The sequence below is a fragment of the Anopheles marshallii genome, chromosome 2, assembly GCF_943734725.1.
Source record: "Anopheles marshallii chromosome 2, idAnoMarsDA_429_01, whole genome shotgun sequence".
Classification (NCBI taxonomy): domain Eukaryota; kingdom Metazoa; phylum Arthropoda; class Insecta; order Diptera; family Culicidae; genus Anopheles; species Anopheles marshallii.
This window is the reverse complement of record NC_071326.1, coordinates 29199960-29227628: the sequence shown is the minus strand read 5'-3', so window position 1 is coordinate 29227628 and position 27669 is coordinate 29199960. Positions and strand designations below refer to the sequence as shown.

General features: G+C 49.9%; 1 protein-coding gene across 1 annotated transcript; it reads left to right on the top strand.

Moving 5' to 3' along the window:
* Positions 1 to 1299: 1299 nt before the first annotated feature.
* Positions 1300 to 26590, top strand: LOC128719035 (B-cell lymphoma/leukemia 11B). Its single transcript, XM_053812654.1, has 5 exons — positions 1300 to 1348; positions 10527 to 10676; positions 10802 to 11050; positions 12160 to 12414; positions 23568 to 26590. The coding sequence occupies exons 1-5, from the start codon at positions 1300 to 1302 to the stop codon at positions 26588 to 26590; spliced, it is 3726 nt and encodes a 1241-aa protein (XP_053668629.1).
* Positions 26591 to 27669: the final 1079 nt, after the last annotated feature.

Here is a 27669-nt window from a genome sequence, read left to right as displayed (position 1 = left end):
GTGTGTACTCTTTTTCCCACCCCTATTCACAAAAACGCCTGTATACTGCGAGATGAGCGATTCCGCGCAGTTGTGTGTGTCATGAGGGTTGTTTTTTCTTCTCGCGCTCTCCTTCACTCTCTCTCTCTCACTCTGTTGCCCCGTTTTTGATCGCAAATAAAGCAACAAAAAAACGTGCCACACACAGGGGCACTCACACTCACACAAGGGTGCCCGGTTGGTCCGTCCGTTGGTCCTTTTTTCCTTATAGCGAATGGTGCGTGAGCGAGACCGGTGCTGACCGACGGTTTGCGTGTGTGCGAGCAGTACGCATGCCTTCCCACCGTACCGTGTGCGCGAGTGCGTGGTTGGTGGTGTGGCTGCGTCCACAGTGGACAACGTCTTCACAGCATAAGCACCACACCACGTTCCTGCTTTGGCCTGCTCTCTTCCCGCGTGCCGTGCGCGTTTCACTGTGTGCGTGTGCCAGACGAGAGACGACCGTGGCGAGGACAAACCGAACGAAGAACTCCACCACACGCCGGAATATCGTCGTCGCGAACGGACCGATACCGTACGGCAGCAGCACGAACCGTGTACGTGTTTGATCCACTCGAACCGCCGCCACCTCGCTTAACGCTGACCGTGCACCAGGGCCGTCCACTGGTCCGACGAGAGTGGGAGAAGAAACGACTGGCCACAGCCCCAAATTTCGTCGCCATTGGTCAGTGCTGATAGTAGCAGTTTGCAGGAATTTGGCTACTCAAAAGAAAAAAAAAACCCTCAAGAAAATCATGACCAAACGCGCCAAAAGTGTGCCCCGGTGACAACAGTGTGAAAAGTGCGAAATTTCGTAGTGTCTTTCGGGGGCTTTTTCCAGTTCCATGTGATGGAATCAACCTTTTAAAGCGTTTTGTCCCTCCACCGCAACAACAGTGCACACTTTAAGACAACATTTTCCTTCCCGGGGGGTTTTCCTTTGTGCGTTTTGCCTTTCCCTTTCGATGTATTTTGTTGATTCCTTACCGGTGGCCGTTTAGCCTTAGTTTGTGAATGTATGTTTTCAACGAGTTTTGCGACAGTATTGTGATAAACCGCAGTGTGCGTGCGTGATAAATTGGTCTGTGTTCCGCGGGCGATAGTGAAGAGAGCATCTCGGGATAGTACGCACGCAGTTGCTATTCGTTTCCAGCGCGTGAAATAGCGCGAATATTATGAAGAGAAAATTGTGATTCTATTGTGCATGGTGGTACAGAGTTGGTGTTATTGCCTGTTTGCCTGTTTCGACACCGAACACCGTTGTCGAGCCGCCGGACCAAGATGTTGTCCACCAGCGAAGATGCCGGATTCTACTCGCACAATCGCGATCGTGAGTTTCGCAACCGTTCCCAACTTCATTTCCAACCACCGTTTGCACACAGAATAACAATAAAGGTTTGCTTTGGTTTCGGGTGACGTGCGCTTGGGGGTTGGCTGGTCACCTTCCGGCCTATAATTGTAACCGTACGGGTACCTCCTTAATCGACAAAAAAAAACATGGGTGAATGGAACTCCGCTGGAATCACCACACGAGCAGGGAGTCACCTTTCATCTTTCATCTGGCTCTTTCTTTAGTGCAAATGCATACGAAAAGGACCTTCCGCGTCCGCCGTGAAACGTGTAATTTGTGCCCTTCTAATGTACCCTTTTACGCCCTTCTAATCAACAAGAAGCACTCGTGCGTATGTTTGTGAAATATTATTTAAATCCCAACGGTCGTTTAAATGCGAAACTTTGTCCGCTGTCCCCCCTCAAAATGCTAATCGAAGCGGGAGGTTTGAAAAAAAAAATGGGTAAAGGGGAGTGTTTCGCCAGGGTGCTACAAACTCCCACACAAATCTTCCTGATAACTGATAAGCGATACACTCGTACGCGCGTCCATCATGTATCGATCGCGGCTGCGAAACCCAGTACGTGGTGTGGGAAGACAGATGCAGCTGCAGCCGTGCAACCCTCGTGCCGTTGTTTGACACTTGATAAGACCGCAACGGTTGTCGAACGTTACGTCGCCGTGTTGATTCGAGGTTCCTCTCCTCCTCCCTCTTCACATCTTGTGTTGGGGGAGACGGAAGGGAGGTGGGGTTTGATATAGGTTGCGTGGGTGTTTCACCCTCCAACCGACTCACCACAGAGCGGGATTTGACCCCACTACAGCACAGACCGGACCTTGTTCGAATTGGTTTCGCTTATCTATCTTGCATCCCGCTTACCTGCTAAAGGTGTATGGCAACCTGATGGATAACGAACACAGAGGACCCAACGGGCCCGCACATTGGCCGTGCCAGCATACCGATTAGTCCGGCAGGTTCCCCAACGGGTGTAATAAAAGGTAGAAGTAAAAACAGAACCCTATACTAACCTTAGAATCCGGTTCAACAATCCGGTGCGCACTCCAACGAGAGAGAGAGAGAGAGAGAGAAAGAGCACGAGAAACAGAGCTAGCGATACGCAAAACGGGGACAAAAGGCATACGAAACGATCAAGGCAAATAAACTCGCGAGGGCCAACAACAATGTGGCGGTTTGTTTCCCCCGGGGGTTTAAACGCTGCATATAGCCACGGCCAACGGACACCTTGTGTCTGTGCCCCGGAAGTCTCGCGCATTGCAGACCGGGTAAAAGGTCTTTCGACGCGTCCACCTTCGCACACCCGCAAACAACTGATAAGCACCGGAGTAGAATAAAAATAAAAAAAAACGGTCCACCTTCTCACTGCGCTCCGGGTCCGGTTATTCTTGCCGGGTGTCGGGTGTCTGTGATCCTCCGGGTCCGGGTTGGCAAATATTGGGTTTTGGTTACCCTACCGTCCCCCGCCCATCCTCTTCCTTCTTCCCCCGATCACCAACCAACCCTGATAAGGTACGGCTCTCGATCAGGGTGAGAAGGTGTGGAGCGGAACGTACCCAAAGCTTAAGCGGACGCTCGTCAACCTCATCGCGACAAAAGCGGGTGATAACGCGCTCTATATGGGTTCTGGTGTGTACTGGTGGCCTCAACCGATTATTGCTCCAATGACCAGAAGGTTGTTACCGCTTCGAGCTGCGGGTCCCTTCCCTCCATCCATCACTCCCCTCTCTCCTCGTGCCAACCACAACCACCCACGCGACAATGCAAATATATGTACAAGGTATTCTTTTCTGGCGCTGTTATACTTCAGTAACTCCACTATCAACGCCGGTTCGACGGTGTGTTTTCCACCACCACACGATCCGCTGCGTGACGGTGTGTCGGTGTGTCATTATTTATTCTTTTTTTTTCCGCCGCTCAACCGTTACTCACCACCCCAACAAACGGACAGCCATTGACCGGAGGTGGTGGATCGTTCCGAGTCCGTCCGTCCGTTTGTTTAGTGATTATTCAAATTTACTGTGAACTAGTTTTTTGGCGTGGCGGTTGGAATTTATCACATTTATCTCGAGATCTTTCGCGGCTCTCCGCCGACCTACAGTCACTTTCACCACACATGGGCACACATGGGAGTGTACCGCACCGGCTTTAATCACGCTTCCCGAACCACCCGCGCGCATAATCGCGAATCAAACAATCAGCTCCGACAGCATTGGAATGTCCTCCGGCGATTGTGTTGCCGTTGTCCCAGTTATGCCTAATCCCTCGGTGGTTTTCCAGGTTTGCTTTGTTTTTTTTTGTGGTTGTCGTCCTTCCTTTCTATGGCCAAGGACATCAAATCAATAATTTGACATCTGCCCCCCCTCGCCAAACGAGAACCAAGAAGTCAGAAGAACCAAGAAGTCATCCCACCGTGGGATGGGAACGTACTAAATTGGACATATTTTCGGTAGCGGAAAGCAACACCCAATTCTACGCTTCCGAGTGCATGTCCATAATCATCAGGAAATAGCCCAAGGCGTCTACATCTCTGTTTCCGCCGTTTCTTTTTTTTTTGTTGTTGCGGGAGCGGGGTTTTGTTTTCCATCTTACTCACCCCAACCGATCCGGATCGGTGTAATTCTTGTACGACGAACAACAGCGGAAGGAAAAATCAGACACACGCACACACACAAACACATAGTACCCCTCCCGTGGGTGGCGTGCAATAGACCGAATTCACCGTACCGAAATATCATTTACAACTTCCTAATCGAATTTGTCCGTCTCGCGCCGATACGGCTGGCGTCCAGTGTACGGTTTTGTGTGGTTTCGAAGGTTAACAGGACCTTCCCCCTTCCGCTGGCCCGAGCTACAATATTTGGCCGGTTTCGGTTTCAATCAAAATCGATATGAATAAATAAATGAAAATATTTTGTCCACCCCCTTGGTTTTGTCCACTGAGCCTCGGTGAGGGAGGATGTGCGTTTGTCACACTGCTTTTGCTTGGTTTTTGTTTTTCTTCTGGACGATTGTCTCACAAACGGACAGGGCCAATAATTTATGCATCGAAAGTCAATCAAATAGTCGATCACCACCGCCACCCGAAACGGGGAAAAACATTGGAACCGAAACACGTTATTAACATTGATTCCGCTGGCTCTCCGGACCAACCAAACCGGTAGTTTGGGGGGTGGAAAAAGCATATTTGTCCGGTTGGCGTTGTGTTGTACCATTCGGAAGGCATTACACCAGCGAAGAATGTTTTCCGGTCCTTTTTTTTCCACTGTACGATGCTGTTTCTGCTGACGGTGCGCAACGGGGTTTTTCGCGATACCTATCAGCTCATTTAGCGGAAATATTGCTACTGTTTGCAGGAAAACTTATACGTTTTTCCGATATTGTGTATTGTTTTTTTTCTTTCCTGTGACCGCAGTGTCCTTGTGTGTGCGTGTATGTATCGCTTTATTTTGTGGACAAGCAATTTTCCTTCAGTGGACATTATGCTTTTTTGCTTTGGTAAAGGTTAGGCGAGATTAGATATGTTATGGTACCGCGTACAATGGCGCTTCTTGTCAATATCGGTGACCCGTTTCTTTCGAACGCGATCGCGATAAACAAAGCTCACTAAACAATTTTCCGGCACGGTGGGAAGACATTCGGCACAAGCATGATTTATTGTTTGGGTGTTTTTACGCCGTACGACACTTCCATTTTGTACACAGCTTTTTTGAAGCAAATCTCCCAAAGAAAAAACACACACACACACACAATCCGCTCTGAAGATTGTCGTCTGTTTTTGAAGGACATTTGGGACCCCTAAATAAAAACAGGGGAAAATTCGTCTAACAAACACACAGCACCTTACGATACGATTGCGATGGACCAAAGCGCGTTGTATTCCACGATGTCCTTCATATCTGTAAGACGAACAACTAGCGTCTGAAGGATGCTGGAACAATCGTTTGGATTTACATAAAGGTTTCCTCTATGGCTGTGTTAGTATGTGCGTTCTTTCCTCACTTTCACGTGAGGTTTTAGCAGTAGCGACGTGTAAGAAGAATTGGCAAGATTTTATTCTTCGTGTCGTAAAAAAGGGAAAATCGCCAAGGGTTGTTGGTAAGAAGTTGGGTTTTCCTTATACCAGAGGACATCAAATAATTTGCCGCCCTGTGGGCAATTTTCAGCAGTAACGCTAAAGCCTTCCTACGATAGCAGTCGATAGGAAACGGGTTCGTTCGATTATGCGTCCTGCAGGCAGTATGCAATCCAACCCACAAACGTAACGCAAGGATCCGAACGGGCGACAATTGTCGATGCGAGTGTGTACGCGCGATCAAACGCCAAGTAGCCGCGAGTTCCTCGTCCAAAACAACCTAACAACCAACCCCTACAGATCGGACGGCCTTTCCGTGATTTTATTTCGACCTTGCAGCTGCAACACCACACACACACACACACATGTACGAGAACTGCTGATCGGATGCAGTTGCACTTTCGAGTGGAAACGAGAGCATGCAACGAGGAATGTGCGTCGATGCATATGGTTTTAAGGGATCAAACAGTGGATCGTGCGGGAGATCGGAAAAGTGGAAAGTGCAAAGTGGAAGATGTGTGATGTGGGGAGGGTAAATTATGATGGTTGACAATGATTGACCGATGTTTGTGCCTCACACGAAAAATGCACCATTGGTTGACCGAGATTTAGGTACTTGCATGTCGATGTCTCGACCCATCGCTGTGCTCTCGCTGCCCCTTTCGACCTTAAAACGCATTGAAACGTAAAACCGGTCCAATCTTGTCGGTTGTCATTTCTGTTTGATCCCGGTTTTTTTCCCCCGGTGCACAACAATGGCGCATGTTGCGGGTGGGGGTGGAGAAAGTGGCCACCCGTTCAATGGAACGAAGGGATGCAGTTTAGGTACGCATTTTTGGCAAAGCGCGTCACACGTCAAAAGAAGCAAAAGAAAAGCGTTTGACATTTCGAACTGTCAGCGGGTAAGTAATGGGTGTCGGGTAATCCTTTCGCCACCGAAATTAACACTACTTGATCCGGTACGTGCAGATGTGCGTTTGCCACCCCTCGGTTTACCCCTTACAAGCATCGTCCCGTCCCGTTCTTTCACCCGCTTCCTATCTGGCTCACTCACACGCAGTACACATGTGCACGGAACGCATCGCATTCTCCATTGGTCACTCGGCGGCAAACACACGCGCTAACGCAACCCCTTTCTTTCGCAGTCCATTGGTCAGTGTACGCGTGTATGGTGTGCGTCTGGTGCGTGAATCGAAGTGGACGCCCATTTTTCCCACACACCATTATCTCGCTCACTCCACCGGCCCACCGGCAAGCGGTCAGCTTGTTGTTCGTCCGTTCGTCTCTTGTGGCCGTTCTCTTTTGCGTTCGTTGTTCGTAGGAAGTGCGTGCACTGAAGAAGCAATAGCAATAAAATCAATCATCCCCTTGTACACCGATGGGCAACGGTCAATCCGTGAAGCAAACGAGTGAATGGGACAGGAAATCAAGAACGGAAGTTGTGAGGAGTTGCAGGACATTACATTGATTTGTGGTGAATGTTTGGTGTCCAGCATACAACTCCCCTCTAGTGGAGGGATTATTTTCACACCACCACCACCACCATCCCTCCCAACACCCGAAAACTCTCCCATTGACCACTCTCAATAAGGGTAATTAAATAAGCCTGATTTACGACGGTGAGTCCCCCGAGGAGTCGACAAGTGTAGGCACACACCAGCCGTTCCTGGGGTGTTAATCCCTGGGCGAGAACCTACCCTGTACTAACCACCTCCCCCCCAAGGAAACGGCGACTGCTTTGATCCGGCGCTGATCCATTCCATTCCATTCCAATCGATTTGTCGGCCTGCTGTGATGTGGATTGGAAGCTCCCGTTCCGCTCGCTAACCAGGTCCGGCTGGGCCGGGATGTGGTGGTTTTATTAATTTAATGACGCAATGACAGCCGGGTCGTGGCCCGAAGCATTATTCTACGCAACACTGCGTCCCCTATTTTCCCCGCCTTTACCACCAGCCACCTACATGTTTGCACATCAATTTGCTCCCGATTAGGTGGACGTTCGGGCCTGCACGGGGATGGACAAACAAGCGTGAAAAACAATCGCCCAAAAAAGACACTGCTTGGCTGTGCGTGCAAAGCAACCGACAACCGGAACTGTTCTATTGTTTCGCGTTGTTTTTGTGTTGTTTGTGGTACGGCTTATCTTGTGCGTATGCACTCTTTCACTTCTTCGATTGATAAAAGCCAGTTTCGCGATCATTAGTCATTTTGGGGTGCGAGTTTTTCGCCAGTCGGCTTCATTCGCCCCTGCTGGATGGGTTTTGTTTTTGTACATCGGCATCACAATCGATGGTTCTATGGGGGGGCTGGGTATTGTTCTGCTCACCACAACTGCTGGACAAAGCGGGACTAGTTCGAGAATGTTTTCTTGTACTGCTGAAATATGAACTAAACCTAATGGTGCTTTGTGGACGTCGCAATTCATTTATCAAATTATTGATAGTTGCTATCCATAAAGAGACGACCCGGGCCCATTCCCAACTCTTCCATATCGCTCAACATGGTGTCACGCGTGTGATGCTTATCGGCAGTCATTCGTAGTTTCGTACAGGACTTAATTGAAGCGCATATCGCAGCGAGTGGCGCCATGCTCCTACATTGCTTTACTGCAGTATAAAACAAAAATTAGCCCCACATTTATTCGGTGCATAAACATAAGACCGTGGATTGAAATGTCGCAGATTTTGACGATAAAAAAAAAGTGTGTCATCGATGTTAACTTTACGATTGCTACATTGTGCCTTTACGCCAATCATAAATTATCGATTGCACCAGTCAGCAAGCGAAAGGAAACATAACCGCACCGAAAAAAAAACAGATTAATTAACAGTCGAGCGTTTAGGAGCGTGTGTGACTGCCACATCCATTGGAAAAAGGCTTCCAGCGCGCCCCTGTTAATGCAACAAAATTATCATATTAATTGTTTTGCTTCTGCACTTTTACGGTCAATTGCCGGCTGGAAGTGTCTGACGACAGTGCTATCACCCTGCATTTAATGTGTTTCCATTTCCCGTAACCGGTAGCAACACAAGACACCAAAGGCGGATTCAAGTGGGTCAACTCATTGGGAGCATAAACCCCCTCCCCGCAACACACACGGCCCGCGAAGAAGTGGCCAAAGATTGATCTGCCATGGGCCACCGGAAATTGGTATCCTGCCTTTTCGACAGCGGAGTACGGAGTTGTCCAAACCAGCAACAACAAAAAAAAAACAAAAAGATTAGCTACCCAATGGCACTTTATGGCACACAGCGCCACAATCCAGCGTTTAATGACTAACCTAACTTCTGACCGCGCTAGTGTCTCGCTCTCGACCATGGAACTGGAACTGATGGTCTGAGATTTTTATTTCAATTTTATTTCCACTTCTGCGTCTTCGAATCTGAGTTCCATTGCGTCGTTTGCACCTCGGCCTCGGCACAGGCCAGGACGCCATAACCCAGCACTATAGAGCTCCTCCACCCTCAGCAGAATGTCGCACGAGGGAAACACATTAATTACACATCTTCCATTGGTGCAAGGATGGTGTTGTTTCGCATCCTTTTTGCGGACTGGGGTGAAATCCGTTCCCCTTGCACCGAAACACCCTTGTGGCCTGCTCGGAGTACGGGAGCGGGCGAGGGGGACGATATAAAATCGAACGGATTTATCCCCGATACCCGGGATGCTCGTGTATCGTGTATACCGCGCCAAGACGTCAAGCCGCCGTTTCGTTACGATCCGAGACCCGAGATGGCGAGAAATTTATTATATTAATTCCGAAAAATGAAAATAGCGCAATTTATAACACCACTCGATATAAATAAGCGGCCCGGGGGCACGCGTCGGCCGTGCCCTCGGTCCGGTCCCCGGGGGCGGCGGGGAAATTGGTAGCCGACTTTTATCACTCACTAAAACTGTTATCCTTCGGTATGTCCTTTGTCTTGAGCGTTTTGGACGAGAAAGTTCCCAGTCCGCGATGGAATGTAGTGGCGTCTATGCCGCCCGCTACGCTGAAGGGGGGAGGGGGCTTGGGAGCCCTGGGTACTTTATAAAAGTGTCAAGCTGGAATGCCGCCCGAAGCCTTCCGGTTTTGTCACACTCACGGTCTGTCCTGCCTGTCCACACCGTTGCGGGTTGGTGGACGTTTTCTGGATGGACCGTTTGGTAAAGGTAGCTATTATTCTTGTAGCTCATAAAAATAAAACCAAACCCCCCTCGGTCTAGTGCTGCGATGTGCCACTCCACAGTACTCGCCTAGGAAGATGGTGGAGTTCTAAAGTCGGCCACCATCGCTACTAGCAAAAACGGATAACTGGTCAGATTTTGGTAGCCCTCAAAGACATCCTCGGTCTCAGCCACCGCTCGACATTCCCCTTCAACCCTACCGAGGTTGCTTTAATTAAAATCGTAAAGAACAACACGGTGATGTCCTCCTGCTGCTGGAATGCCCGAATGGACATACCCGTAGCGCCGTGGACTTCTGATGGTTTTCGCTTGGAGGATGGGGAGAACTTCTTCTTAAACTCTTCTCCAAATGCTTCTTCACCGTGGCAACTCTTTCCGCCGTCCGGAATTTTCATTCACTCCACCCCGGAACGTACAATCCGTCAGCAAATGGGGGTGTAGCACATGTAGCAGGAGCAATAGCAGCACGGGCAGCACGCACCAGAACTCCTCCCTGGTCTGACCGACCCTCACCAGACGGCCGCCGAACGCCACCGAACCAAAGAAATCTAATTAAATTCATTAAATTAGCTGTGATGAGATAATAATTTTTAATTCTTCGCCTATTTCTTCTTCCCCCTCTCTATTTTTGTGAACTCACTGTCGCCTTCCAAATCTGAATCTCCTACCCCGTCCTGTGCTCTCACCACCCCCACCACCACCACCAATGCCACCATCAACTTGCTTTATATTTCTGTGTATTCCTTATCGACTACTATTACTACTACTACTACTACTACCACCATTGCCCTACTGCTTGACTGTGTGTCCTTTTACTCCGTTTTTCGTCCTTCCCCTCTTCATATCTCCCTCGCCCACCCTTCACCTACATCTTTGCCATACACTCTTCACACAACCATCATCATCCCACCAACATCTAGATTCCGAAACGGGAGATTCGGACGGCACGCAGGATATCCTTACATGCGGGTCGTGTCAGAAAACGTTCGCCCTCTCCGACATCGTGCGATTCATCCAGCACAAAGTGCTCCAGTGTAACAAGGAAAACTATGGCCAGTGTTTCACGCAAGGTAAGCATAGACGCGGCAGTCCATCACGGTCCGCAACCGTCCGTGGCCGGTGCCTTACCTAACCGATACTCACCGGTGATCGTGTCGCAACCGTGCGGTTGTGGTTGTTGTTGCCATTCTAACAGCTGGCGGAACCGATCGTGACTCGGACTCGGATGGCCGACGGCTAATGTTGACCAGCAACACCAGCAGCAGCATAACGGCGCGACGTGCCTCCATGCCGAATGTGTCCTGCCGGGTGAAGCAAATCACGACCACCGCCACCACGCTCAGCAGCAGTACGACGTTCGATCGTGTCCACACACCACCCCCAACCAGCCCGGCGGAACTCCTGCGCGACGGTGCGTCCAGCACACCGAAACAACTCGGCGATGGTGAGTATATTGGTTTCGGTTATTGTTTTCGCCTTATTATTTTGTCCACTTTAGTTGTCAAGTTTTGTTGTTTACCTTCCTTAAAGTTCTCTTTTTTTGTTATTATTTAGCTCTCTACTAGAATGTTTTACTTTTACTATCATTTAGCGTTTGCTTTAGTTTGTTGTATTTTCTCTTGTGACCTTTTTTTTGTTTACTTCGTACATCTTAAATATCTTGTTTTGTTTTAATTATTTTATTGGATCGCTTTCATAACTGCTTAGCAAAAGAAAACAAAAAAAACGAAAACCACCAAATTTTATCAAGTATCTCATTTTAGCGTCCCTCCTTTCCGTGCCCGCGTCCGTGCCCGTCCTGCCTGCATTCGGTTTTGCTTTCTAGATTGCGATTCACTTATAAAAACAAAGACCTGGAAACTCTCCATACCCATCCCCATCGGTTGGGTTTGGCGTTGAGACAGGAACGAAAATACCTCCATGTGTTTGTGCGTGTGTGTGTGTGTGTGTGTGTGTGTGGGCTGGTGTCCAATTTGCGGCTAACTGAGTTAACTAACGCTCTTCTTGGTTTTTCTAGCGCTGAGCAACAGCAACGAGGAACTTTCTATTTCTTATCACTTTCTCTTTCTATTCTCATTCTCTCTTCCTCTCTCTCTCTCTCTCACTGTCTTGTTACCTTCTAATGTTTCCTTATCCAATCTGTTATTTTCCCCCACGCCACCCGCGATTCAAGATGTCATTTGCTGTAATATGTTACGATAAATAAATGATTGCCTAGTGTTAAGCAATAGTGCCGTTGAAGTGGTGCGAAAGTGCGAAGCCAGAGCGCCAAAAGCAAACAAAGCCGTGTCCCTTTTCGATGATAATTCGTTTTACCTCCTATTTCATTCATTGCTCTTCCTCTCTTTATTGTTTTGTTGTTTGTTAGTTAGTTTTGTGGGTTGCTTTTATGTTTTTTTTTAAATGTCTTTTCCAAACATATATTCTTATATACATAAATTTGTGCTTGATGTGTTCCTAGCTCTATGTTTATGTCATTTTGAACAAACTTTTTTCTCGCTAACTCTTATTAATGTGTGTGTGTTTTTTTTTTATGCATTTTCATTCTCACAGAACCAGAAAACGCATCCACCCACTGCACGTCGCGAGGAGCCAGTCCGCTCGGTTGCAACCTTCACGACAACAGCCACAAACCGTCCGCCCGAACGGCCGATATCAAGCAGGAACGCATGGACATCGATCCGTCGTCGTGTGGCGAGGACGAGTTCGTCAGCCGAAAACCATCCCAGACCACCCACCGGAACGGTTCACACGAGAGCCGGCTGAAGGGTGGTTCCGATGCGCCCGAACCCAACAACACCAGCAGCGGTAAGTACACCGTAGGCCGTACACCGTAGAGAAAACCGTCGGACCACTTCAATTAAAATTGCACTCATTGATGGCATACACCGCGCTACGTCACCGGCTGTGGTCGGTTTGCGTACACTTGAACTGTATACACCTCGAACGAGAGAGAGAGAGAGAAAGCAACACAAACCCCAGTTAAATGTTAGACCGTTGGTCAGCAGGGTTCCTGACAGGTTTGACACGACGCTGATGGCGATGGCTATCTGCCGATGAATCCTTACACATTCTTTATGCAAAAAGGGGCTTTTTTGTTGTCGGCAACCGGGGGAAAAACCCCCCCATCGGGTTGACCACTTCACTTCTGGACGGAACGGAGCAAAGGGCTTACATGTCCGGTCATATCAATTACGGTTGATTAATTATTCATCACATCACCCCTGTACGATGCTTACAAGCCCGGCAACCAAATGCATCACTCTGCAACGGGCAGTACTTTTTCGACCCAGAATTGGCATGCTTTGCAAAATGACCTAACCCGTCGGCCGGGTGCAAAAGGCTGAGTACTTACGCAGGGACACGGAACCAAAATAAAAAAAAAAACAAGCTGCAATCGACCTAATCACTGCAAAACACTTGTGCAAATCCATCCAACCATGGGAACGGCAAGACAGTAAGTGGCATTAATGCGTTCTGGTCAACTGGGTGTGGGGAGGGGGGAGGTTGGAGGGAAAAGAAAAGAAACAAACCCCGGGTGATTAAAACCTTCATTGCCCGTGCATTTGATTAAAAGCCGGCCAGCCGGTTGTGTATTTTCCCGGTGTGTGCAGTGGGAAGAAAAATCGATTCCATCTCGCTCGGCAAACACGAAAAACAATTCGCCCTGTCCACGTAGAACACCAGCGTTGAGCATTCTGAAATAAAAAAAAAAACACCTCATTGTACTAGTGCTCCTTGCGGTGGCTATTGAAAGTGTCACGATTCTTCTACACCGTTCGGTGTTCGTGTCCACTCCACCTCGGACGGACGTGCCCACCGATGGTGACGGGATGGCACAGGGGGGGCCTTTCGAGTAGGGCCTACTTTTGCATGTTCTCATCCTTTGTCCTCACGCTGCCCGTTACCTGCAACCTGCCCGCATTACTACCGGCCGGACTACGGGGTCCGCCAGGAAGTAATCCGACGACCCACACCGAATGTCATGTCCGAACGTTTTGGTACCATCGTACCACCGTAGGTGGCATTTCGCTTACGAGCCCTTTTCGGTTCTTTGTTTCCCGGGGTTTATTTTTTCCCATTCATATGTGCCCTGGCCCGGCTACCTGGTGCTGCGGACGTGTGCTCGCACTGTTTATCGTTCGGCTCAGGCTCCCGAGCACCGTCCGCTTCCAGTGGCAACGAGCTGCGGCACTGGGTGGGATAATGACGCAAACGACGGACCATGGGCCGGAACGCCCAGACCCGGAAGGACAGTAACTTCCGTTTGCCGTCAACCGTTTTTTACGCTGGGGTTCGGGCACCCCGAGTGGTTTAAGCATCAAAGAGTTTTCAACGAAAAAAAATGCAAAGGGTTAAGCTGTCTAATGTCTCAATGACTCCGATGGGTGAAGTGTTGGGAAATGGCGCGAGCAAGGGGTAGGGGAGTAGGGAAATTTGAAGTGAGGTGTAAGAGTGTGTACGGCTGATGGCTAAGCAACCGGAAACCAACCATTTCACCGTCCTGGAGCATCATGTATCACCCTCCGAGTCGGAAGTTGACCACTGAGCGACAAACTGAGAAACGCTTCAACGTTCAACGCTTCTTCGCAATAGTCAGGACTTATCCTCGTGGAATCGGGGGTTTTGCATATTTTTCAACCATGGCTACACCATGGCCACCAACCAAGAAAGTATCAGTTTATTATTTCTTTTCCATTGCTTCGCCAATCTCAAACTGAGCGATGTGCCTACTTCAAGCAGGCACATTCTCTTGCCGTCGTGCGAGTTTGGTTTGTCCACCAGTGGTCTTTATGGTGTTATTTTATTGCACTCGCGTGCAATATCTTGTAGCTGTCTAGCATCTGACCCAAACCCCAGCCCAGCTTCCGATGACTTCCGGGCGTCGTATCCAGCTTCAACTTCCCACCCCGCGGGCAGGAAATTTGCCCCGTGCAGACACTTTTGTTTGGAGCGGATTGTTGTCTCGCTGTTCTTTTGGACGCCAAAAAAAAGGGGGGTTTTTATGTGCAAACTCGCGCATGTACGTGAAGAAATATGGTCACCATGCACGGTCGGTTCCGGTCGATTGTGGCACTTTGTGACTCCGTTATTGCCCTTGCGGTTTTGCGGTTCATCCGTTCGCATCATAACCGCGCTGGCATCTTACCAACAAGTTTCGGTGTCTTGTTTTACTGGAGGTGGAGTGGCCAGATTTGCATGTCGCACGGAGATCTGGAGCATGGCGGGCCCTTTGCTCAAGTGTTAGATGATTTGTAATTTTTTGTCTCATCTGCTTGCGGTAGGTAAAGCTGGAGCAGGAGCTGGGCTCTTACGCCACCAGAGTTGGGACAACACGCTCAGTACCCCAACTCCAAACCTGGTGACTCAAAAGAAAAGTCATTTTCACTACGCATTCTACCAGAGAGATCCTTCAATAGAAAGCGGTTTCCGATACGTGGCCGAAGTGAAATCCTATTCCGAGCACTAATTCCCTCTTTCAATCGTGATGCATGATGGATATCGGATCGAATAAGAAGCTCTCGCTAAGCTGGCATCCTTCTTTTCAATAGCGCTAGATCTTCAATTTCGCAATCCTTTCGCGCGGACCGAGAGTAACCGCCTCCAGCGGAAGCGGGATTGCGTCTGGCCACGGTACCGCCGGGGCGTAGGGCTTTCGTGTGCAGATGGTACACTTCGGGCCGGGGGAAATTAAAATGTCAATATTGGCCCCCCCTCGGCCACGGCGACCGAGCGGTACGCTGAAGGCAGTGCGGTGAGTTATCGCACGGACGGACAGACGGATGACGTCATGTGTCACGGGCAGCAGTGTCGCACCGAGCATCACCGAAAGGGAAGATTGGCGGCTACTTAACCCGGTTTGCGAAGGATACTCCGAAAAGACTAACTCCCTGTTCGCCATCTGCGTTTGACAGTGCACTGTCGACGACGGGGCCAGGGGGACCAGCGGTCTCGCGCTGTTCGGGCCATATGGGCCACCTGAGACCAGAGACGGTCCCATAATCCTCCCAGCGGAAGATAATCCTTTCTTTCTTCGGTATGATATTTGTTTTTCTACACTCGCCACTCGCCGCTCGAGCCCGTTGCGTGGCCAAATGGATGCTCGCTGATTGACAAAACGAACCGTAATTGATACACGCACTCGTCGCGTAGTCCTTTGGTGGTGGTGTCTTTCAATGTGTGGCGGATTACGCATCACGCAAAGCAGCCGGTGCATTAACCAAGTGGAGAGTTTATTTTTCACCGAACCGAGTCTATTGGAAATCAATCCTTTTTCCATGAAGAACTGGTCCACCCATTGCGCAATGCGGTACTGGGGGAGCTGGGGAAGGGGGGGATGTCCTTACACAAGTGGTCACATTACGAAACGTTTTCCCCGCACACGTACTGTCATCGAACGGTTTCTGCTGACAAAAGGCAGGACCACCGAATGGTTCTCCTCCAGAGTGAGAACAAAGGCACGCACTGCATGTCGCCCGCCGGTGGTGACCCCGGCTGTGTGTGTGTTCGAAAGGGGTTTACGCTGGTAAATGACGCAGCATCTGGCTGCATAAATTTAAACCCACCCTACGTGCACCTACGTTCTTCCCGTTGCCGGGTACGTTACGCCACCATAATCGGTCCCGTCCCGAGATCATCATCATCATCAGCAACCGTTCCGTGTTGTTGCCCGCCAGTATCCGGGCGCATTCAAAAAACTGCAACGGCTCCCGGGGACAATGCTTCCTGCGCTTTGCCTATACATGGCCGGGAAGGGGTTGTGTGTACGGTGTTCTTCCAATACCGTTGCCCGGCTGCACACGATGGTGTGTAGGAAAAATTTCACTTTCAAACAAAAGAAACCTTACCGACCGACCGAAAGTCCCTATAACCTATTTATTAACCTTCATTTGTCGTTGATCTGGCGAGCGGTTAGATTTTTCGCTGCGTACCGGACTGTAAATAAAGGGGGTTATTAAGCTTAGCGCTGGTTAGCTTTTCCGGGTTAGCACAGATGATCGCACCGGGTGGTTTCAAAATGTGTCAAGTTTTGGGGGAAAAAAATCTAATAGAAACAAAAACAGCCACAGCCATCCGGTCACTGCAAAGAAAATTCCTATAAAACAACAGGGAAAGTGAAAAATAAACGTAAAAAAACGAATAATATTATTCAAACAGTTAATTCAAACACACACTTAACGGATCATTTTCGTTAGAACTACACAAACAAAAAACCCCGCTTTATCGCTCCCAAGTAAGGTGCTTCATTAAAAAATGTTTTATTAAATTTCCCTACGCCCCGGAATCGTGCATCAACGCTCAACTCTTCCCCGGGGCGGAAGGATCATAAACGGTGAGAGATTGAACGCTGCCGAAAACCGGAAGCATCCGCGTACCGCGTACGCACCTTCGGATAGAGTCAAAAATTCCCAAAATTTATCCATTTGATTCAACAACATCACCTGAAGCATAAACAAAAAAATCCCTCCTAAAACACACGGTTTTGGCCCGAGCGTATCAACCGTCTGGCAAACATGCACAAACCCGTTTGGCATTCACGGTTGACATAAATATTAAAGCCATGTTACCGCCACGGCGTACTTATGTTAATTATCCTCCCGATGGTTTTTTTTTCTTCTTTGGCCTCCCCACACCCGACCGAACCCATCCCGTCCGGGAAACTCCTCGTAGAGAGGTACGGAATAAATGGACAAAAAATGGTGCGTAAGCTCGCGTGCCACGGCCGGTCACGAGCCGCGAGGTTGGGTTCTCGGTTTAAAATTAGAGGAAACAGGACTCATCACGACCTGCTCACGTTGTCTGTTTTAATGGCGTGTCGTTTGGGGTTTTTTGTCTTCTTCTGCTCACTGATTTCCAATTCATGTTACGTAGTTTTTCTTTCTGTACTTTTCATTCCTGTACCGATCCGGGTGCTAAGGGATTCTCTTTTTTTTTTCTTTCCTCGTGCTGGCCCCTTCGTTTTTTCGACTCCTTTTGAGCTTCCGGTTGACGGGTGTCGTCTCTATCCGGCGCTCTCACTTTACGATACTCACCCCTCCTGTCCCCCCTTTTGCTGTGTACTGTGGACAGATGAATGGGTTAACAATTAAACATCCGCCATCGCAAGTGGATCGGACAATGTCCTAAACCCACCGGTTTCGCCCTCCTCCCCCCCTCCGGACACAACATGGCAAGGGCGCGCCGTAAAAGCGGGAGCGTCGGAAGTGGTGTTGAAAATGAATCTCCACTTCCGGTTGCTTTCGGACGATGGATTGACATCGTCCACAAGGGCGAAAAAGCATAAATCTCGCTTCTTTCGTTTCACCCATAAAAAAAAAGATAGCCCCGGGTAGCCCAAGTAACCTTTCTAAGCTGATAATGGGATTCCTTTTCTTTTTTTTCCCCCTTGGGTGGTAAAAATTCGACACCACGTCCGTTCTAAGGTGTCCATTTGAGAGGAAAAAAAGGCAGGGAGATTCGACTAAAAAAAAAAAAGCTGGGTGACCATTGAAAAGCGCACACCATAAGGCTAAGTGCGGATTCCGACAACACCGGAAGTGATAACAATTTTTCGTCCTTCGGCAGATTAAACGCGCCGTTGCTATTTCCTCTTGCGAAGGCTCTTGTTGGAAGTTGAAAAAAAAGGGGAGTAACCCTTCCACCCCGGGGTAAAGGTAAAGGTCCAACCGGTCAGATTTTTTGTTTGCTGCTGCGGCCTTCGCCTCCCCATCCCCAGCAGCTATATCCTATTTTGGGTCCTTTTTTCCGACGGGACCAACACGGATATGTAAATCAAACCCACTGAGAAGGGTTCCCACGCGTACGTGACTACTCGAGGAAAACGGTTCCGACGGTTCCGCTAAGGCCGCCTAAGTGATGTTGCTTCCACGGCCGATGCGATTGGCAAAATGACCGGATTGTGGTTACGATGTGTGATTTATGTGTTTAACCCCTCCAGACTGGGAGGGGAGGGATGAGCAAGCCAACAAAAAAAAATCAAGGGGTAAGAAGCATATCCGTATTTTAAGCGTTCCTGAGAAGGAATCATTTATAGAGTGAATAAAATATGTCTCTAAATAAGAATCGACAAGTGAGCGTTTGTTCGGTACACTTTCTAACCTTTCTCGAACGGTCAATCAGGGTTTTGCTTTATTGCTTACCATTTCCATTCCACAAACATCCTGCAGAAGGAAGTTCACCGAAAAAGGACATATGGCAGGCACTCGCCCGGTAGCGTAATAAATACGCTCAATATCAGATGGTGACTCAGTGGATATACATTAAAAAAAACAAACCCACGATAAAAATGGATCTTCGATCGACCCCTTTTGGCCCTGTTGACCGATCTACCAGATTCGATCTTTCCTTTTGATTAATGGGTCAATGTGTTTGGGCGCATTTTTTTTAACATAGTTCCAAGAAGACAAAACAAACTTGATCATTATCAGATCATCTTTCTTATTGACATCCCTTCTCAGCACGATCGTGGCTTCCTTAACGAAACGAAAGGAAAATCGATCGATTTATAACCCTACAACCCCGGTGCCTTTTTGCTCCTCGTGACGCATTTTCGTGGGCGGTGTACCCTGATTTTTTTTTATTTCGTATTGTTGATTATTTTGTAATCTTATCGATGTTATTCTCTCCGATCATTCGGACGGATTGCGTTTGATCAGTTGCTTTCGATTTCGATCGTGGTCCAGCTGTGGTACGAAACCGCACCGTATGCTGTCGACCCGTAACGAGCGAGAAAAAAGGATTGTCTGTTTTTGTGACCCCCTTCGGCCGTGGACGGAACGGAAGCGGCCACGTATCCTGTTGGCTCGTGGCTAACACACGCAACGGGCGCATCACTTTCGATTCATTTACATTTACTCAACTCTCCGCGTCTATTTTTTCCCCGTCTGTCGCTCTGTCCCATACTACACCTTTTCGAAGGGTTCGTAGGGTTTTTTTTTAGTTGCCGTATTCCTTGCTCCTTAATTCACTTTCGCTTTACGCTGGCAAGGTACAGTGGCTCACCTGGCTCACCGCGGAGTTTACTCGCGGCAAAGGTGGTAGCGCTGGGGGTTATGCGTCGCACGTGGATTTTATTCGTGCGCGCGCGTGCTTCCGTGCGCTCGTTCAAGTGCACGCTTTAACCCGAGGATCATCATCATGCTTCTGTGTGTGTGTGTGTGTGTTTTTTGTTGTTGTTGCTCTATGAATATAAAAGGGTTCTTCCTTGGCGTTTTGTCTTATCCCGTCTGTCGCTTCCACGAAAACGGAAGCGAACTGGAATGAAAATGAAAGGGAAAAGGGTGAACCTTATGCTCGATCCACTCCGGAAGGTGTTGATGTGGTCGGCATTTAAACCCGTCCTTTTTTTTGTATTAATCAAATGAGTAGGAAAAAATCGGTCGAAAAAAACGATACTGTACACGGAGCGGTGCGAGTAGATCATGCGTCATAAAAAAGTGTGTATTAGGGGTCAACTTGTTTTTTGTTTCGCTACCCGTACGATACACACCTTGTCTGGGGGGATGCATATTTTTAGCCACCCATCATACCTTAAACCAACGACTACTTGCCCGAGAATGGCCTTATACTCGTCAAGTTTTTTTTTTATTTTGATAGTCGTGTATACTCAGCTGTATTTACAGGGCTACAGGGTAACGCATCTCAACTACCATTCGGTGCACATCTTTCAGATGGAGGGCACAATCAATGCACGACACACACACTTAATCGCTGTGGTGGCGGTGTGTGGGTGGCATGCGAAAGGTCTCCGTCTCCGATCGAACACTTCAACCCCGTACCGACCGATCGTGGCGTTATTTGTTCATTAATCTTTTTTGCTGGTTTCGATGGGCAAGACCGAGCGCGAGATGATTACCATAAGCATCGATGACGACGGTACGGTCGGGAAACACACGTGGCCGCACCTTAAAATCGGTCGTGCAATCAAAACCGTGAATTGCAAGCGTTTGCAGCGGAATGCCAGAATCGGCCGGGACGTCGACTGACGACCGAAGCACGGCGGGATGGGGTGTGATGCCGTAGACATTATCGACATCATCCCGTAGGATCTTGGGCTTGGGGCGTTTTTCACCGTCCGGGTGATGACAGCATCACCGCGGTGGACAATTCGCCAGAACAATGCGCACGCGAGAAATTGGCACGTACTTGCGTGGGGCCCTGTGGGGACGAGATGTAATTGCAGGGTTCGCTTTCGCCCATTTTCGTACCGAAGGGGCGTGTACGCATGTATGTCTCACTTAACCGGCACAGGTTCCGGTGGGGGGATACTCAGGACCCCGGGAGAAAAGGGATCTTCCGATCGTCGGGTGATTAATTGTCATTGGTAGGTGTGCACATTGTGCACTGTGTTCGCACAGGGACGGTCAATTCTATAATGGGACGGTGTCTAGAAATTGGCGTTGGCGAATGGAAAAACAATATCATCATTGTTGTGGTGGAAGTTTATTCCTCCCTTTTCCAAGCCGAATTCATCCCACAACGCAAACTGTCTGCAGTGCCAGTCTTCAGCATTATGTCCTTTTCCGATCGTATCCCTTATAAAGTTCGTTGACTTTGATGATATAGACATGAATATGTTTGCCCTACAGGAAATGTATGTATATATCACTTCAATATAGAACAGTCGTCTCTCGTCTCTTTTGCAACGCTTCTTCAACAACAGCCCTAAACCTATTACATCTCACATAAAACTAGAACACAAACTGATGATTAGCCATGATAAATGAAGTGAAAATCGTGTCGAATTTGGCTTTAAAGTAATCATAAAGCTCAACAAAATTGGAAATTCCTCCTGCCTATCGCTATCGAAAGGCGGCGATTCACATATGGGATGCTCTTTAAGGCCACGGCTCATAAATGCCGTAGCCAACTGTTTTCTCCGCCCTGCGGTTGTGTCGCTTTTTTGTTGGTATTTGCCCAACCATCCCCCTTTTAGAGGGCAGAAAGAAAAAAAAAACAGTAACACAAAAAAAAAACCCTCACACAAACCGGACAAAATCCAGCCGCTTCCCATTGTACGTGCCCGGAATGATGGCATCGGTGAAAATGTGTCAAAAATCGAAACACTAAACCGTGGACGGAAAGGGTGGCACGGGGGTAGAGGAGTCAGCAAATCAGGAGGCACTCCGCTGGCTGATTAAGTCTTGTCAGGACAATAAAATAAATGTTCACCTCCCTGTTTTTTTTTTTGCCATTTCGATATTTATCAAACCGGGCTCGTATCGAAGGTGATTATGGTCACACCGTGTTCACGCGGGGCAGCCCATGGTCCCATGTTCCGGCTACGGTCAATTGGATGCGGTAGTTTTTCAATCACCGTGAGCTAAGATAAAAAAAAATCCGAAGCCACCGTCATCGGGGCGGGGGGTTTTAAAAGAATTCACTTTGAAGAAGGCTACGGTAAGTAACAAACTCGGGCCCAGTAGTTACCGTACCGTGCACCCTATTGCTTTTTTTTTTGTCTAACCATACGTTGTCCATAACGGCCATCCTTTGTCACTGTAAAACGAGCACAGTACCAACAGCGCCAAAAAAAAGGGAAAAATCCTGTCCGGTGTTTGATAATGGTTTTTGTGCGGCTGTTGTTTTTTTAATAAAAACACTATAAATTTCCATAACGCAATATATAGAAAAGTCCCCTTTGTGTTTCCGATAGGTGCGAATGTGTGGGGGTTGTTTTAGGCAGTGGAACTTTACCAAACCGCCAAACCCAGCGGCCAGCGTAATGGGATGTAATGGAAGCGAACTCGCCAGGCTCGCGTACGTACGAGATGGATGTGGTGGACCGGTGTGCTACAGATATGTTCGCGGTTGTAAGATGCTGCAATAAAACGTTTTTCCCGTGAACCATCTGCTACTCATCCGGTCCGTGGCATCCGGTTATGTTCTCTGCGCGTGTATGTGTGTGTGGTGGGGGATGAAATGCGAACCACCATTTAGCTTCCTTGGAGCCTTCTTTCGAGGAGGGGTAGTAATGCCCAACCGTCGTTGGTTACACCAAGTGTCCGCTCATTGGTATTCAAATGATGCCCGGAACGAAACGCGTTCGCGTATGTGCAGTCGAAACGTAGGTCTTTTGGGGAAACTTTTTCCCGAGTAAAGCAGACGGGAAAATTGCAAAAACCACAAACCCATATGTGGGTTATGGACAGTTGAAGCACGTTAAATTTGAGTGTATGTTACATTTTTCGAGCACCACAAATGGATGAAATTTTCACTAGCACACCAGCACTGAACCTTTCAACCCCGCGACCATAAACGCAATGTCTACTATGATTCTTGAACCTTCAAAATAAATGGGGAAAAATCAAACAAAGAAGAAAAAGGAAAAAATTGCAGCTATTTTTTAATTAAAACATTCGTGAAAGCGTACTCACTTGCAGCTGGTTCGATGCACATGCACGGTGACCAACGTTCCATCACTACCCATGGTTTGTGAGGGGGGAGGGGGATGCAATTTTATAAACAGGACATTGCGAATCCGCACGAACGGGCACATGTAAATATTGTGCCAATGCGAAAGCCCTCCCTGCCGTATCTTTAATCCGGCTTCGGTTTTTGCATATTGCAAAGGTAGTGGAATTAATACGGATTGCCGCTGGGAGTGAATTCCATCAAAAACATTTCCAAACCCACCCCGATTCCCCTTTCAGACTCTTTTACCCCGCGGGTTGCATTCTATCTGGTTGGTGGTTTTGCAAATATTTATATCATTTTCCGGCTATTTTTTGTTGCGGCTCTCTAGCGGGAAAACTACGCCCGCCCGTGCCGGCAATGCTTTGATCCACGGCGGATGCGCAACGTTTATACAATGTGCGACAGAACCATCACCCACTACAAAATAACAAATAATTCATCTCGTAATGTTATTTATTTTTAATCGTATCTATTTTCTCTCTCTCTCTCTCTCTCTCTCTCTTTGTCTGTTTGTTCTTTCCCCGTATTCGTTGTATGTCATGCAGAGCCGAGCAACTACGTATGTTCCACGTGCAAAACCAAGTACCATTCGGCGTGGCGGTTGGTGCAACACGTCCAGCATGCACACGGTGTGAAGATTTACGTCGAATCGTTGGCGAGCACCGGCAACCAGGACGGTGGTGCGGCACCGACCGAAGAATCCGATGCACCGGAATCGGCAGCCGCTTCCGAGGAAGCGAACGGACCGGCAACGACGCGTCCGGAGTCACAGAAGGTGACCGACATTAGTGACGAGCCGGAACCGATCTTACCACGCTCGAGATGTGCAAGCCGCAGCCGAAATGAAGATTCCATCGAGCGGGAACAGGAACAGCCGCAGAAGATCCGGTCACCAGCGCTCAAAGAAAAGGACACACCGAGCAATGGGTTGGAGCTGGCGGCCAGCGCCGCAACCGCGAACGGTGTGGACGCTGAGTCCGACGAGGAGATGGAGGTGCGAACGAAGCGACCGAAGCTGACCACCACAACCAGCAGCAGTTCGAACGGAAGTCACAGTACGGTCAATCACACGATGGAGGTAGCTCTGGCACTGACCAGTCCGCAGGCTCTCACCACCACGCCACAATCACTGCGGCAATCGAGCACACCTCAACCACCAGCGGCGCCCTTCAACGCGACCACTCCCTCACCATCCCATCCCGTGCACCATTCGCCACCATCCAGCAGCGTGATCACGACAGCGCCCTCGCTAACACCGTCGCGCAGCGAATCGACACAAAGCCTTCCGCCGACGTCACTGCGGGCGCACCACACGCTACTGCCACCGCCCGAGCTGCATCCAAACCCGTTCGGATTGCTCCGAATGCCACCGCACCATCCGCACAGCCCACTGTTCGGCCGGGCGCACCATGACTTTCGCATGGAGCACCTGATGTCGGAGCAGTTCCGCAGCCACGGGCTTAACCTTGCGGCGGCGGCCGTTGCCGCAGCGAACCAGCTAAAGTCACACAGTCAGCAGTTCAACCCGGCGACGGGTGCGACCGCCTCCGAACGTCCACCATCGGCTGGAGGTGCCGCCCTAACGCTCACGCCCGGTGGAGGGCTCGAACCGCACATGGACTACTACTCCCAGCGGCTGCGCCAGCTCGCCGGGACGACGAGCCCGGGTGCGAACCTAACCTCCAACTCCTCCAACTCACCCAGCCCGCGCAAACAGCAACACTCACCGTCCCACTTTGCCAGCCCGTCCCCATCGCAGCTGCCTCCGACGCCGCTAACGAACAATTCGCGACCGCAGAGCCTGACGCCGCCGGAGAAACACACCGAGCTGCTCGGCATGGATGCGGGCGTCAGCATCAGCAATACGCCCCGTTCCGCCTCAACGCCACCGAACAAGCAGTCGATCCAGTCCGCCTCCGATAATGCGCTGTACTCGTGCGAGTTCTGCGGCAAGAAGTTCCGGTTCCAGAGCAACCTGCTGGTGCACCGGCGGACCCACACACGGGAGCTATCGTTCAAGTGCACCAGCTGCGAGTTCGCGTGTGCGAAGGATTCGAAGCTGAAGCAGCATATGAAGATGGTGCATGGGCGGCGGCGTTCGTCGGCGGCCGTCTCGGAACCGGACTCGGGTGCTAGCAATGTGGACTCGATCAAGAGCGATCCGGACGATACGGACAACGAGCTGATGGATGAGCTGGACGCGGATGGAGACGATCGTCGGATGAGTCACGATGTGGACGACGACAACGGTGAGGACGATGAGGATGATGAGGATGAGGAGGATGAGGATGAGGACGATGAGGCCGAAGATCTCAGCATGAGCAGCACGCAGAGTCAGTCCAAGAAGGACGGTAGCGGTGCATCGCTGCCAATGTCCACCTCGCTCGTTGGCGAGCTGATGGATAAGTTCGGACTGTCCAACATCGCCCAGTACTCGGAAGCGTACAAACAGGCACTGCAGGAATCGGGCAATGCGCTCAAGCTGCAGCTGACGAGCAAGGATCGGGACAACAACAACAGCGCCATGGCCATCCCCGGGCTGGCGGAAAAGCTGAACGGTTTGCCCACGGCACTGCGCATCAAGCAGGAGCTGGCGAAGAACATGCTGCAGCACCACAACGCCCAGCTGCCCCAGGTCCCGCTGTTCAATCCGTTCGAAAACCCGTTCGACGCCTCGAAGCGCATGAAGCTCGAGGGAAGCGATAGTTGGTGGGGCCTTCCCGGGCTGCACCGTGGTGACGCACTGTTCGACGACATGAAACCGGGCCGGGATGGTAGCGTTGGGCGTGGATCCGGCGCCGGTTTGCTGCAGCCGATGATGAAGAAGGAGAGCAAACTGCGCAACGACACTTGCGAGTTCTGCGGCAAGGTGTTCAAGAACTGCTCCAACCTGACGGTGCACCGGCGCAGTCACACGGGCGAGAAGCCGTACAAGTGCGAGCTGTGTTCGTACGCCTGCGCCCAAAGCTCGAAGCTGACGCGCCACATGAAGACGCACGGCCGGCTCGGCAAGGACGTGTACCGGTGCCGGTTCTGCGAGATGCCCTTCAGTGTGCCCTCCACGCTCGAGAAGCACATGCGCAAGTGTGTCGTCAACCAGGGTAAGCTGCAGCAGCAGCAACAGCGCGAGCTGCAGCACCTACAGCAGCAGCAGCAGCGGGAACTGCAGCACCATCAGCAGCTGGCCGCCCAGCAGCAACAGCTGGCCGCCCAGCAGATGGCGCTCGCCGCCCACCGGGATCGGGACCATCATCGGGAGCGGGACCGGGAACGGGACCGCGACCATCACCATCACCAGCAGCAACAGTCGCAGCCACCCGTCTCCATGCTAGCGGCCGCCGCAGCCGCCTCACCCTCGCACGTTGGGCCACCGCAGCTGCCACCCGGGTTGCTATTGCCACCGTTGCCGGCCGCCGTCGCAGCAGCAGCCGCCGCCGCAGCTGGCGTCTCGGCGGACGACAGTGCATCCCGTTCACCGTCCGGTTCGTCGTCTTCTTCAGCCGCCGCCGCAGCAGCAGCAGCAGCCGCCGCAGCCGCCCTCATCAAGGAGGAGGCGGCAACGGCATGACTTTACCCTCCCTGGAGTGGTTACGAGCTGCCGCCCAACCGGATGATGTCCCGCATCTACTAGCCGCCAGCAATGGCCGCCTTCGACGGACGGCGGACGATCGGTCACGGCATGCAACCGAGGGCGACCGTCACCATGCCGACCTACCGCCAGCCGCACATGCCCTGACCGGTACGTCCATTCGCAGCTGGATGCGGTGAACATATGTGGGGCGACGACGACACACATGATATAAGCACAACGTGATCGATAAGCAGTAAGCAGTTTAAAACAAAGCACCCACACATATACATTATATCCTCCCCGAAAACGGTTTTCTCCCATCCCTGCTGTTTTTTTTTTGTTTCTACGAGGCATTAATACCAAAGTTACAGTAACGTATAGCTGAGCGGCCAAGCGACTGCCACTCCGATACAGGTTTTAGAAGATCTTCTTCGCCCTTTTTTTCTTCGTACATTTAAGGATGGTTTATTAGATACATTTCCATATACGTATACACCCACAGACACAGACACTCCCGCACAAACATACAGACATGTTTGTTGTATATATTAGCTGTATATGAATCCCTGCCCGGACAACAACAAAAAGACGAATACAGATGGAACAGTAAAGGCATTTATATATTAGGAAGTTTTTTCTTCTCGTTTTTAGTTTGTAGCAAGCTGGCAGCACACACACACACACACGCACACACACGTGGTTAATGTTTTAAATTATTATCCTTCCTTTTTTTTACTGAACTAAACGACACAGTTGCTGCCAGACGCTTGCAAACAAGTGTACAGTATTTTAAGCAAAAAGCAAAACCCCCGAAATCACGACATTATAAGAAAAAGCACAAGCAGCAACGCAAAAAGTAAAGTGACAAATAAAAGCGAAACGATACACTAAAGGAAAACTAGTGGTTTAAGTAGTAGTTAATTGAGCGGAAAATACACATAAAAACACACGCACACACATTCGTCCATGCGGACGTACACTAGATGTTGGAGCGCCGCCTGGCGGGAAACGTTAGCACAATTGATTGGTTTTTCGTGCCAGTGCCAGTGTGGGGTTGGTGTGTGACCAAGGCGCAG

What these genes read in the sequence shown, in the direction of transcription:
- LOC128719035 (XM_053812654.1), top strand. Translation starts at nt 1,300, where the DNA reads ATGTTGTCCACCAGCGAAGATGCCGGATTCTACTCGCACAATCGCGAT. An exon ending in CTACTCGCACAATCGCGATC is followed by an intron (nt 1,349 to 10,526) that starts GTGAGTTTCGCA and finishes ACCAACATCTAG; the next exon opens with ATTCCGAAACGGGAGATTCG. An exon ending in ACCGAAACAACTCGGCGATG is followed by an intron (nt 11,051 to 12,159) that starts GTGAGTATATTG and finishes TCATTCTCACAG; the next exon opens with AACCAGAAAACGCATCCACC.